Raw genomic sequence first — 14,545 nt, forward strand, 5'->3', positions numbered from 1 at the left:
GAACTCCCTCTGTAATCAGTTGACCTGTTAGACAGGCTGAGGAGCTAAACAGCATGATTTATTGATTTGCTTAGGGATGCTGCTCCCATATCACAAACTGGGTGTGTGTGCAGTCATAATGTAGGTCTGTGAAATATGTGTTTTAGAGAAAACATTGCAACTTGTCAGTGGGAAGAGCACAGTTGTTAATCACATTAATAATGTCGCTATAAGTCCCAGCCTTCAAATGTAGCTTTAGAATTATGTATGAGTAGGCCCGTAGATGATTGACTTGTGATTACATCATCTCAACATTCTGACCCACTGAAATCATGAGATCACTAGGCTATTCTTTATTCATAAGAAAGTGAGTCATTTTTATCTGAAAATACGTGCCTGTATGTGATTCATCCTAAATGGCTTTAGTCATAATCCAGGTAACTGTAAGGAAACTGTACCTTTGTGGTTTTCATCTTTAAAACCTGTTGCTTTGGCAATAGCTACAGATACATTTTAAATCATGTGAAATAATCATTGGTCTTATGTGGAGATAAAGTAATAATCTTCAAGGGAAATTCAACTAGTCTTGTAGTACTTTCTCAAAAAGTCACAGCTCTGTTGAGCCCAGTGTTCCCTTAGCTCTCAGCAGTGTTGACTTTGAGTTTCTTTACAAATAAAATCACAGCTATTAGAGATAAAATTCATCAGATGCTTCCTATAGCTGCAATAAATGAATCTTCTACTACAGTAGCTCTTGAATCATCTGTAAGACCTGTTATGTTTATACTGCTTCTCTCCCATAGAGCTCTCTGAATTCACATCAGTAGTTGCTTCATCTAAATCAACATGTCTCTTAGACCCCATCCCGACTAGACTGCTCAAAGGCACCCTGCCATTAATGAACTCATCTTTATTAGACTTAGTAAATTTATCTCTAGTATCAGGCTACGTACCACAGGCCTTTAAGACTGCAGTAATCAAACCTTTACTCAAAAAGCCTAGTCTTGATCCAGGAGTCTTGACTAATTATAGATCAATATCCATTTATTTCTAAAATCCTAGAAAAAGCTGTTGCTAAGCAGCTATCAGACCACTTATACAGGAATAAACTATTTGAAGAGATTCAATCAGGATTTAGAGCACATCATAGTACAGAAACAGCACTGTTGAAAGTTACCAACGATCTTCTCTTAGCCTCAGATAATGGACTTGTTTCTATACTTGTCTTGCTAGACCTTAGTGCTGCATTTGACACTATTGACAACATCTTTATGTATTGTATATTGTACTGTATGTATATTTATCATTATGAGCAGCACTTGGCGACAGTGGAGAGGAAAAACTCCCTTTAACGGAAGAAAAAACCTCCAGCAGAACCGGGCTCAGTTTGGGCGGCCATCTGCCTCGACCGGTTGGGGTGAGTTGGAAAGAGTAGTATCGTATCCTGTACGGTTCAGTCCTGCAGCTCAGTGAGGTGAGTCGTCCACTGCAGCTGCTTCTCTGCTCCATCAGGATGTTGTGAAGGGGATGGTCAGTGTATTCCAGGATGGACTCTACCTTTGTCTGTGAGCATCTCTCCACCACAGACTCCAGTGAGTCCAGCCTCATTCCAGTCCTTCCTCCCCAACAGACTAGAATAAAACAGCACACAGCACACTTGTTACCATAGTTTAGTAAAAGATGTGCAGCATCTTCCTACAGACATCTAAGGACCTAAACAGCCTTAGTAGGAAAAGTTGTCTCTGCCCTTTTTTATATTGTATATCTTTGTTCCATGGCCAGTCCAACTTATTGTCCAGGTTCATGCCTAGATATCTGTAGGCAGACACCACTTCACTGTCAGCATCACAGATGTTGATGGGATGAGTAGAAGGCTTTCTCCTTGGTTTTAATGATCTCACAGTATCAGGACAGGACCCAGCAATCCATAACTTTGATCTCTGTGGGCTAATCAGCGTATTCAGGATACAGTATTGTTTTGGAGGCTAAAGTTTTTTTCTAATGTTATTTTTCAGCTACAGATGAAACCAAATGCCATTGAACGGTGTGAACTGACTTAAAATACTACAGCCGTCCAAAGCGGTTTTTGACCTGGAAGACGAATGCTTGGACCGTTTCCTCTCTGTAAGTTTGGTCTTTGAGCCCAGCGGGACACAGACACAGCTTCCTGGAGTTTCGCAACACGGCACGTCCGCTGGTGAGTGTTTCCAAACTGCTATTTACAATCACAAAACATAGCGTACAAATCTGAATTACAATTTAGATGTATACAAATGTTTAGAGGAGAGAGCTCTTAGGTTGCAGCCATGTTTTGACTTGATCAGCGCTGACGACAGACATGGACAGTCACGAACCACATGAACGATCGTTTTTCCACGGCCTGTAGTCTGATCTATCTGTCCCGTTGTTGCAGGCTCTACCATGGAGATTTCATTTGCAGGCAAACGAGCTCTGGTCACCGGAGCTGGAAAAGGTAAGACCAGCTCAAACACAAACAATGAGCGTTCAGTGCGCTCAACCACTCCGCCAGGTTGTTTTAAAAATCACACCCACCTCTCCAGCCATGCAGGACGAAGAACGTTAGATCCTAATACTCGGGAGTATGGCACAAAGAATAAAAAACTGAGATTTAAGAATTTACTGTTTTACAAGAAAATCTTTTTCATCGTGAGTTCCACACATTGATGAGCTAGGTAGCAAGGTAACACTTTATGTGCCACTCTTTAGCATTTATAAGCATATGTGATTTGTTTCCCTGTGGACTATAGTGTCTGTTCATGTATTTGTAACTCCTCCTGGGGTCTCCCACAGAGCTGTATAAACAAAGAATGAATGACGATGTATAGGGGTTGGACAATGAAACTGAAACACCTGGTTTTAGACCACAATAATTCATTAGTATGGCCATGGATATTGACCCTGTGGAGCTCCCGATGAACAGTTTTGGTGGAAACAGGAGAGTTGAGGTGCACCCATAATGTTGTATGCAAGCAAAACTGTGCTATTAGTCTGCTAATTAAACCTTCACTCTGCTCTTACTGGTGGAATGTGCAATCAGTGAAGATTGGCCACCAGGCTGGTCAAATTTAGCCATGAAGCCTCCAACACTAAATTGGCCAGTGTTTCAGTTTCATTGTCCAACCCCTGTAATACAATAATATAAACTAGGAGAAGTTGCATTTTCAGGCCAATGCTATATAATATTAATTAAACACGTGTGTATAAATGTTACAGGTAGTCCCAGAGTCATGCCAGTTAGAATAAAATAGAATAAAAAGTAGCTTTTATAATGGAGTGCAGTGTGACATGACCTGAGACATGTGGAATGTTTGTGTCACTTCTGGTGTCACCCTGTAATAAGTCTATGTTTATGGATGCTTTGTGTCTTAGGGATTGGCAGGGCCACGGCTCTGGCTCTAGCAAGCTGTGGGGCAAAGGTCATTGCGGTAACGCGCACACAGGCCGACCTGAACAGTCTGGTGCAGGAGGTACACACACACACACACACACACACACACACACTACCTGTCACATATCTGAGGAGCCTCAATCCCTGATCTCTCACCCATTCACACCCTCCTATGTTTTAGCTCATCTCTCACCCTCCTCTTCATCTTCATTACTAGAGAAGGTGGAATGAGTAACTGTCCTCTGGATGATTGAGCTGCTGTCTGATGTAGTTTTCATTCATATATGTTGCATCACAACAAATGCTTGGGATTTGCCTTGTTAACCTGCAGGTGCAAAGGACATAAATGACAACATTCAGCACAGCATATTAATATTCATGTATATATGCACAACATATTAGTGCTGTCAAACATAAACTAAAAGTGTTACACTTTGACTGCAGGAGCTCTGCACTTCCAAGGTCAAACCTAACATGAACATATTAAAAAGGTTTGAGTCATACAGTATTACCTTATAAAACTGTGACCCAAGTTTTGAGTTCATTGACATGTCACTTAAAATCCATATACTCCAATGTTTTTATTTGTTTTTTGCTTTGGCATCTATCTTATTATCAACCTGTACATAAAACTAACATCAGTAGTATCACCTTTTCTGGTCAGGATCCGCTCCATTGTCAACATCTGTTATTAACCTTGGAGTTAAAATGGACTCTTATTTGACGTATGAGGCTCATATCTCTTCCAGAGTATCTGAGGATGCCACAGACTGTTGATGATTTTAAATCTGGTCTTGAAACTTATCTTATTATCAGAGCTTTTGGGTTGAAATAATTTGTAGCACTTTGAGATTTGCTTCAAATATAAAGTGCATTATAAATAATGTGTATTATAAATTGCGAACTACATAACTCTTATATTTTGTGTGAATACATCTTGCATAGTAGTCTACTACAAGTAGGCAGTTACTAAGAGTGTGGAATTCTACATGCAGTTTTGACATTGTCTCTTTCTGAAAGCTCACTAGGCATCAGCAGCTCCACAGAATTGGCTCACTCCTTAAAGATAGTATGACAGTGCATCAAGCAGCCTTATCTGGACCAACAAATGCTGATGTGGGAGCAAAGTATGGCCCAGATTGTTGCCTCTACCACAGAGCTTCACTCCAGGCTTCATGGAATACAGGGCGCATAGGTTCCCTTAACTCCCCTACAGATATTTATACCACCAGTGCCCCAGCCTCTTCCAGTCCCGACTTCCCAATTAGTTCTTCAGTTTGTCTTGCTATAGCCTGGCCAGCCTGACCCAGTCCTTTCTTAGCGAAAGAATGTGGAACCCCTGAGATAGACTCTTTTCCTTCTGCGTCAAAGCCAGGCCGTTCACAGCCATTTATCTCCAGTCGTCCAATTAGATTAGTCTTTCATTCCCAAGTCCGCAAATCTTTCTTCAACTGGCTTTTGCTGTTTACTCCGTTTACTCAGAAATATGCACAGAACTGGTGATAACACTGTATTCTCATATTTTTTACAGCAAAAATGAAAGCTAGCTTGCGGTTATTCTGCGTTGGCCCGCCCCCTGGAAATTGAGCTCAACCTAAGAGATTCCGGACTAATTCTTTGTATAGATTTAGCCTGCTAGGCCCCAGCCAGAGCCTCACCAGCCTTGCTCAGGAGGGACTAGGCCTCAGTCAGCTTAAACCTCTAACATCCAATTTACTCCAGCTGCAGCCCTGCAGCGAGCACCAGTCCCAGCTCTTCAGCAAGCCCCACAGCCTCCCTTGCAATCCGCTCTGTTGCCTGATCTCCAGCCAGCTTTGCAGCCTGAGCCACCGCAAGATCCACTGCCAGCTTCTCTGTTAGCTTCACTGCCAGGTCCACAGCCAACTCTACAGCCTGCTTCATTGGTCTGGGTTTACCTCCGCCAAGCCTTAAAGACAACATGTTTGCCAGGACAGGCTAATGCCAGAGAATCCATCTTTGCCAGACGTCCAGCCTTTAACAGAACCTCAACCCAACCTGAGTCTATGCCTTTCCCCAGTCTTAACCAGAGTCCCAGTCCACACTGGAGCTCCTGACCCCACCACAGTGTCCAACAATGCCACAGTCTCCAGCCACACCACAGCCTTCAGCTGTGACTTGCCATGCCACCTTCATCTGTCACACCATCGTCACCTGCATGCCACCCTCACCTATGTCCCCACAGTCGCCCACCATGCCTCAGTGCATGTCCCCATCTGTGTCCACCTCTCCATTTGTGTCTAGATGCCTGTCAGTGCCCAAGCCCACATCTAAGTCCTTGTCTACGACAGCACCTGAACCCATATCGGTGCCAGGTCCCCATGCCGCAAAGCTTTGAACGAAGCAACAGCACCAGGGCATCCTGCCACAGCCTATGCCCTCCAGCAGCCCTGCCCATGTCAACATTTTCAGTGGCCTGGACTTGGCTGCTTCTGTTAACGTGTCCTGTGGTCCAGAGAGGGGTCACTCATGCTGATGTCTCTTGCGGCCCAAGAGGGATTAAGGTGGTGTTTGCTGGCACTGGAACAGGAACTGAGGTGTTACAGGTGGCTCCAGTCCTTAACCCACTGGCAGGAGGAGTGTCATCAACAACTCCAGCCAACGACTAGTGGATCAGGAACAAAGTCAAAGATGGTATTGGTGTCTCCAGTCATCAACCCACCAACAGAAATAGGTTTAGGGTTTGTAATGTGTTGGTTGCTCTAGCCATCGATCCATAGACAAGAACTGGAACAGAAGCGCTATTGACAACGCCAGCAGTCAAACCACCTCACCTATCCATCGCTTAATATTTTGAGAAGATGGTAACAGGATTAGAGGGTTGCACCTTGCATGAATCTAATCCTACTTGCATCCATGTCCCACACATCTCTCCAACTTTTGTTTCTTTCTACACTTTCCCAGTTCATCCACTGTCCCTGCTGTGCCTAAGACTGCCTTGGCCCATTAGTCTCCTCCTCTTTCCTAATCTCCTCAACAACCAGACTTCCGAATATTTTCAATTGGTGAAGAGTCTGGACTGCAGGCAGGCCAGTTCAGCACCCGGACTCTTCCACAACGAAGCTATGCCGTTGTCATAGATGCAGTATGCGATATAGCGTTGTCCTGCTGAAACATACAAGGCCTTCCTTGAAAAAGACAGTGTCTGTATGCTGCTCTAAAACCTGGATATATATGTCAGCATTGATGGTGCCTGTCCATATGTGCAAGCTGCCCATTCTATATATGTACAATATATCATACGATTTTGCCTTCCTGATCAACTTGTTTAGTCTGTTGGCCTCACCAGCCTTGATGCTATCTCCCCGCACACAACTGCAAAGAACAGTGCACTCGCTACTACAGGCTGATAGAACATCTTCAGTAGCTTTTTGCACATGCCAAAGGAGCAGAGTCTCCTGAAGAAGAACAGTCTGCTCTGTCCTTTCTTGAAGAGTGCAACTGTATTGTTTGACCAGTCCAGTTTGTTGTTAATGTGGACTCCAAGGTATTTGTAGGAGTCCATTATCTCTACTTCCTCCCCAAGGATGGAGACAGGGACTGGGGTCTTCCTGCTCCTCCTAAAGTCCACCACCAGTTCTCTGGTTTTCTTGATATTGAGCTTTAGACAGTTGTGTTACACCAATCAACAAAGCTTTTTATCAAGTGTCTGAATTCCTCATTGTTATCATTATTGATGCATGCAATGATTGAAGAGTCATCAGAGAACTTCTGGAGGTGACAGGTTCCTGAGTTGTAGCGGACGTTTGAGGTGTAGAGTGTAAACAGGAATGGTGTCAGTACGGTTCCTTGGGCTGCACCGGTGCTGCTCATCACCACATCAGATATGCAGCTATCTATGCGAACAAACTGTGGCTGCCCAGTGAGGTAGTCTTTGATCCACTCCACCATGTCTGCGGGAACTTCCATACCCTGCATCTTTGCACTTAGCAAGTGGGGCTAAATAGTGTTGAAAGCACTTGAAAAGTCAAAAAACATGACTCTCACAGTGTTGCCTTGCCTCTCCAGATGGGAGTATCTGTGCATTCAGAAGATGATGGCATCTTCCAGTCCGATGTGTTCCTGATATGCAAACTGCAGGGGGTCCAGAAATTCAGACACTTGAGACCTCAGGTGTTGCAGGACCAGTCTCTCAAACACTTTCATGACATGTGACGTTAGCGCTACTGGTCTGAAGTCACTATGGGTACTGGGACAGCCTCTTTTTGGTAATGGGACAATACAGGAAGTTTTCCATAATGTAGGCACCTTTTTGAGCCAGGGTTGCAGGTTGAAGAGTCAGATGGTGAAAGCAGGGGAGGAGGTATTGGAGGTGAGGTATACTTCAATGTTGTATGGCTGCTGATAGAACAGATGGTATCAGTGGGCAAAGGGGATTGGCAGAGATGTTGGATGGAGGGATGTGAAGAGACCCCAAGGCATCACCTAAGGTGGTGGAGGGAGGAGAGATGGTGTGTGAGGACACTGGGTAGGAGTAAGAAGCAGAGGTGGTGTCAAATCTATTAAAGATCAGGTTAAGTTCATGAGCAAACTTTGAGTCTCCTTCCACAGCAGTGTGTGACTTCTTATAGCCAGTCATTATTTTCATCCCATTCCACACCTCTTTGATATTATTCTCAACTTGTGCTCTACTCTGTCTCTATAGAGCTGCTTTGCCTCCCTCAGCTTCCTCTTGAGTTCCTTCTGCACAGCCCGGAGTTCCTTCTTCTTCCTTCTTCTTGTTAAGGAGGCCTTTAATGTCCTTAGTTATCCATGGCTTATTATTGGGGAAACAACAAACTTTTCTGGATGGAACAACATTGTCCTCACAGAAGTGGATGTAATCTGTGATACAGTAAGAGATGCCTTTGATGTCCTCACCATGATCGTCCGTCATGGTCCCAGTTTGTAACCCTGAAGCACTCCTGCAGGGCCACCTCAGCATCTTTTGACCAAACCTTCACATACCTCTTGGTAGCAGACTGTTGTCTTACTACAGACTTGTGTGTTGGTACTAGATATATTAAGTTGTGGTCTGATCCACCAAGCGGGGGGAGGGGTGAAGAGCTGTATGCCTCCTTCACATTGGCATAAAGGAGATCAAGAATCTTATTTTCTCGTGTTTCACAGTCCACATACTGTTTGAAGTTGGTTAGAGTTCCCTAAATACTGACATGGTTAAAATCCCCATTAATTAGTATGAGGGCACTGGGGTGTTTTGTCTGGAGACCAGCGACAACTGTGTGGATGATGTCACATGCACTCTGTGCTGCAGCTGATGGAGGAATATAAACAGTCACAACAATGACGTGTGAAAAACTCACAGGGCAGGTAGTATGGCCTCAGTCCAACCACCAACAGCTCAATGTCTGGAGTGCAGATGCAGTCCTTTACTGTTACATGTCCAGGGTTGCACCATTTGGAGTTAACAAAAACAGAGAGACCACCTTCTCTTTTCTTGCCGCTCTGTTTCCCTCTGTCCGCTTGCACTAGTGAGAACCCAGGCAGTTCAAGAAAGCTATCTGGTATATTTTCATTCAGCCATGTCTCGGTGAAGCAAAGCTACACTCTCTGTACTCTCGCTGGCAGCTAGCTAAAGCAGTAAGTTCATCCACTTTGTCGCAGAGTGACCTCACATTCCCCATAATAATTTTTGGGAGAAATGGTTTAAATTTCCTATGTTTTTCTCAATGCTTCACTCCTCTGCAGCCCCTCCGACACCTCCTCAGGTCTTGGGGGATTTCAGGTTTTATACCAAGAAGCAGACTTGTTCCTTTGCGAGCTAACAGTTGCTCCCTTGTATAGATGCCGTTGCCACATCACATTTTCTGATGTACCAATCAACAAAGTTTTTTATCAAGTGTCTGAATTCCTCATTGTTATCATTATTGATGTATGCAATGATTGAAGAGTCATCAGCTCTCTGCTCTATCCACTCACCCCAGCGGGTCGAGGCAGATGGCCGCCCAAACTGAGCCCAGTTCTGCTGGAGGTTTTTTCTTCCGTTAAAGGGAGTTTTTCCTCTCCACTGTCGCCAAGTGCTTTCTCATAAGGGAATTGTTGGGTTTTTAGTTTTAGTTTTTGTAAAGTGCCTTGAGATGATTTGTATTGTGATTTGGCGCTATACAAATAAAATTGAATTGAATTGAATTGAATTGAATTGAATTGAATTGAAAATTGAATTGAGTTTCCATAATCTCCATATGTCTCTCCACAGGAATTAGAAAATCCCAACTCATCCACTTTCATCCGTTATCAGAGAGAAAGTGTAGATCTTGACTTGACTTGGATTAACAGATGATAATTCAGTAAAAAACTTGCAAAAAACAAACAGAGGAGCTGCTGTAACTGGCTGCCACCTAACAGGCGCCATTCTAGTTAGTTAGTTAGGCTTCATCCCCGAATATTTTGAGCTCAGCCCTGGACATATTCAGTCCTGTCAAAGGTTCACGCATACACTAAGTTAATTAACTCCAAGTCCATGGGCTGATATGCGAGCCAAGCAGAACTAAGTATAGCATTGGAGAGGGGTAGTAATATAGCAGGACAGACAGTTAGTTCTTATACAAAAAATAGTAGTATAAAAAGTTTAAGCACCTTCAAAAGAGGAAAGCTCATTGTTTAGACAAAGTACAGTGTGTTATCTTGATATTGACATAAACTGCCTGCCTGAATGGACTGTGTGGCAGTGTGGGTGTAATAACAGTTTTTATTACATTGTTTATTAGGTATTATAGAGGTGAAACTTCCCCAACCAACCAAGGCCTATCTTCCCCAAATAAAACATAATGGAATCTTATAGTCTAATGGTTATTGACACATTTCTATTATAGCTTTTACAGTTTTGTTGCTCTAGTCTGTTAGTTCTCATATTATAGCAACAGTTATAGTCTCTGAATGACACACTAGCAAGGATCAACAAAAAACTAATATTAAGCTGCTAATCAGTTTGATTTGTATTTAATTGTATTTTTGTTTTGCTCCCCAATTTCTCTGCAGTAATATATACTATTCCAGTAGGTATACAAGTATCTGAAGCAATAGGATTTTTAACGAAAACTTCTTTTCAGTAACAGTCCACTGCTGTTGCCCTAGTTTAATTATAATAAAGCCACCAACATATAATTGGTAGAGTGCGTCTGCACTGGTCATAGTGGATAAACAGAGAAGCACACTAGGCTGTACAGCATGCTCCACACACATTAAGTTGACAGAGCCTGCAGAAGCTCAAAGCACATTATAGAGGTTGTGGATTTTGTGCATTTGAAGGGACAACAGGATCTGTTATCGGCAGTTTGCATCAAATTTGCTGAAGAATATGTATCTCAGTATGCTGGGTGGATTCTGAATAGGGATATTTGCAACTCTGATGTGTCTGTGAGTAGAAATTCTTGTATAATCAACGTCTTCTTTTGGCTTCCTCTCACAGTGTGAATCCATCACCCCAGTGTGTGTGGACCTATCAGACTGGGTAGCCACAGAGGCAGCCCTACAAGAGGTTGGCCCTATCGATCTGCTGGTGAATAATGCTGCCTATGCTACCCTTCAGCCATTTCTGGAGGTGACACCGGACCAGTTTGACCTGTAAGACACATATGAGATTGAAATCACTAGCTAAGAGGATGTTCTATTCAGTAGTCACAGGATAAAACAACACATAGGATGGGTTCAGAATTTAAAGTGTCATCATGGTTCAACCTGTTAAGTTAATCATGTTCTGAGTTTTTTTTTTTTTTCATCTCCAGGTCGTTCACTGTGAATGTGAAAGCTGTGCTGCATTTGTCCCAGGTGAAATAATAGCTCTTTAAAAGACAAATCCATATTGCTATACTGCATTGGTTTTCTTTGCTCCATTTACCAAAATACACAATGGAATGTGCCAAGAAATGGCTTTCCTATGCTTTCCTATGGAAGCTCAGGATTGCCCTGTCATGAGGCCCGAAATAGGGTGTTATCTGGCCATATCAATTTTTCAGAGACCCATGAGAAGCCCAATTGTCCAACCCTTACTTAATCATATACCTGGACACATATTAAGTCCTAAATTGCCGTGTCCTCACTATACTTCTAACTCTATCAGATACATTAATCAAAGGAGGGAGCTTCAGTGTGGGTGTACTGTCTTCTTGTAGATGATATGACATCCAGATATGATAAGCAACTACAAGTTCAAACGTAGTCCAACTTGTTTTGAGTAAAATATTCAGTTATTTTACAGCTACAATATGAGTATTTAATGACCATCCATCCATCATCTATACCAGCTTATTGCTAACCAGGGTCACAGAGATATGCTGGAGCCTATCCCAGCTCTCATTGGGTGAAAGGCAGGGGTCCACCCTGGACAGGGCACGAGTCCATCACAGGGCCACATAGAGACAAACAACCTCACACACTCACACTCACTCCTATGGGCAATTTAGAGTCACCAATCAACCTGACATACATGTTTTTGGACTATGGGAGGAAACCGGAGTACCTGGAGAAAACCCACACAAGTTCCTGAATCAGGAACTTTCTTGCTGTGAGGCAACAGTGCTAACCACTCATCCACCATGCTGCCCCTATTTAATGATCCAATTGTATAAATATTGATCTTGTCTCTGTACTACACACAGAACCGAGCTGTTGAGCCTTCTCAGAATAAAAATTATAGAAATCATAGATTTAACTACAAAATAATCATCTTGTTCTAGTATCTCTTGACCTTAGTGCTGCATTCAGTTCAACTGATTATTACTGATAGACTGAAATCAGAAGTTGGGTTCTGGCACAATTCTGGTTTTGAATCAGTCACTTCTTAATAATACTAAACCTATGAAAGAACAAAGGCAGAAATGCCGGAATAAAATAAAATTGGATGGGACTTACTTTTTTTTTTTAACTTTTTACTTTTTATCAGTATTAGTTTTTACTTAGTATTTTATCAATATTGAAGCATTAACAACAAACAAGAGTTTGATGCCAGTAATAATTTGTACAACAAAAGTTAAAATGGCTTTTGTAATGCTTGAATATCATCAAATTGTTTCTGCCTAATCAAACTACATATAACAAAGCCTTTGACTTTGTGGGTAGATAGTGGCTCGTGGTATGAAGGCCAGAGGATCAGGAGGCTCCATTGTCAATGTGTCCAGCCAGGCTTCACAGTGCGCCCTCAGAGACCATGCTGTCTATTGTGAGTATCAGAGGAACAGTCTTGTTACAGCATTCACCAGGAGCTTGGCTGTGTGCCCTGGCCTTCAGGGAAATAAAGAGGTTTCAGTTTTTAGAGTGCCTAAATGAAAGAAGTTCATTGACAGTAACTAGAAAGTGTTTCTGTTATTTCTGTCTTTGTGTCCCTGTCACTGTTCAGGTGCCACTAAAGGAGCCCTGGACATGCTGACTAAAGTGATGGCTCTAGAGCTCGGACCTTACCAGGTGACATGACGCTTAAGCCCCAGGAAATGAACTACAACTTAAATCTGACTATGACAAGGAGGAGGAGGAGGATGTTTCTAACATGTTAGCAGTTAGAAGGGAGATGGCCTGTGTCCCAGCAACACATCCAAAGAATTAAACCACTAGCTGCTGTTTAGTCCCCCAAGCAAGACTTCTGCTATACCTGTTCCTTACACATAACCATCTAAAATTCCCTGTGGATGTCCACATTTGCTAAAGTGATGGATTGACTGGTTATTTATATTGAAATTGTTTTAACTGTTTTTGAGCTGTGCCATGTTGTGATCAGATTCGTGTGAACACTGTGAACCCCACAGTAGTGATGACTAAGATGGGTCGTCTGGCCTGGAGCAACCCTGAAAAAGCCCAGTCTATGTTGTCCCGCATTCCTTTGGGCCACTTTGCAGGTGAGATGTAACAGGATGTTATGTTGACCTAAAGTACAGCACAATCCTGCAGATGACTGTGGTCATCTGAGGCAGTCACATAGATTTCGTTTTCATTCCATCCTGTTGTATAGACACAGTCACATAGATTTCGTTTTCATTCCATCCTGTTGTATAGACACACGTAAGCTGAGATCAGTGGTAATTACTGTAATGTCTACACACCTAACAAATTAGTCAACTTTATGAGGTGATAAGATGCTGATGTTGTGCTCCCCACTTGTTTCCACTGTGCCTAAGTGCATAAAAAAATACAGGTTTAACACACCAACAACAGGTTATTGCTTTTCTCATCTCAATCTCAAAATGTAAGTAAGTTGTCCCCTATGTAAAAAAGGGATCTGGATAGTGTGTTCCAACCACTCAGCCTCCCTACAGAGTTCAACCCAGGGGGCTGAACAGGTGTATGCATTCATTATATAAGCCTCTCATCCCAACAGTAACACTGAGCTTCCTGTGTGTCTGTGTGCAGAGGTGGAGGACGTGGTGAACAGTATTTTATTCCTGCTGAGTGATAAGAGCAACATGATTAATGGAGTCACTCTGCCAGTGGATGGAGGCTTTTTGGCCTGCTAACCAACTTGTACCCACTTCACCACTCAGCTCTTATGCTCAAGGAAAAAGCAGATCATTCTTTCTCAGTCTCTCACTACATTGCACATATACAGATCACTGTGTGTAACTAAATAAAGTGATTGCACAGACAAACTTCCTATGCTGTTTGGGCTTATTTGTATGTAATATAGGAATATGTTAGGGTCTCCACCTTTCTTTATTGTTTATTTCAGTGATTTTGTGTGGGGGACCAAATGGGACATATAAATAAAATACAAATTTAATGAAATAAATTGGAGAAATAGACAATAAATGTTGCATTTATTTATTTCCACATGTAAAAACTGCACCAAATTCATATTTGTCTGATGCTACCACCCATTCTACTATAATTGAGGTTTTTTGTGTTTGTCTTAATCTACAAACTACATGATGGTACTACATCAATAATGTGTCACATGCTTTAAAGTATGATCATATTTATACCTGAAGTCACCTGGAGAGCAAATCTGCATTATTTTGTAACTGTAGAACATGAGTAATGTATCTTGAAATCCAGCAGCTGACATTAGCTCACGCATGGTGGATATATTGTTCAGTTTATAAGTATTGAACAACAAGATAAATCTTAATATAATATATGAACAATACAATAATATTAACAAAAATTTGTGACAGTTAAACGATTTTTGGCAGTGAAATTGTCATGAGTAGCGTA

At 42.3% G+C, this 14,545-nt stretch overlaps 1 protein-coding gene across 2 annotated transcripts; it reads left to right on the plus strand.

Annotated features, from left to right (window-relative positions):
- Positions 1-1,936: 1,936 nt before the first annotated feature.
- On the plus strand, positions 1,937-13,980 carry dcxr (dicarbonyl/L-xylulose reductase). 2 transcript variants are annotated; one of them, XR_004463323.1, is made up of 9 exons: positions 1,937-2,176; positions 2,393-2,452; positions 3,370-3,467; positions 10,815-10,969; positions 11,131-11,173; positions 12,464-12,563; positions 12,741-12,805; positions 13,116-13,312; positions 13,357-13,716. XR_004463323.1 is itself a non-coding variant. In XM_026316500.2 (9 exons), the coding sequence occupies exons 2-9, from the start codon at positions 2,401-2,403 to the stop codon at positions 13,846-13,848; spliced, it is 735 nt and encodes a 244-aa protein (XP_026172285.1). In that variant the 5' UTR covers positions 1,941-2,176; positions 2,393-2,400; the 3' UTR covers positions 13,849-13,980. The 2 variants fall into 2 exon arrangements, 1 of the variants encoding a protein (XP_026172285.1); XM_026316500.2 differs by lacking the exon at positions 13,357-13,716 and adding an exon at positions 13,745-13,980 and having other exon boundaries at positions 1,941-2,176; positions 13,116-13,233.
- The last annotated feature ends 565 nt before the right edge of the window (positions 13,981-14,545 follow it).

This window comes from Mastacembelus armatus, chromosome 19 (assembly GCF_900324485.2).
Source record: "Mastacembelus armatus chromosome 19, fMasArm1.2, whole genome shotgun sequence".
Lineage (NCBI taxonomy): Eukaryota > Metazoa > Chordata > Actinopteri > Synbranchiformes > Mastacembelidae > Mastacembelus > Mastacembelus armatus.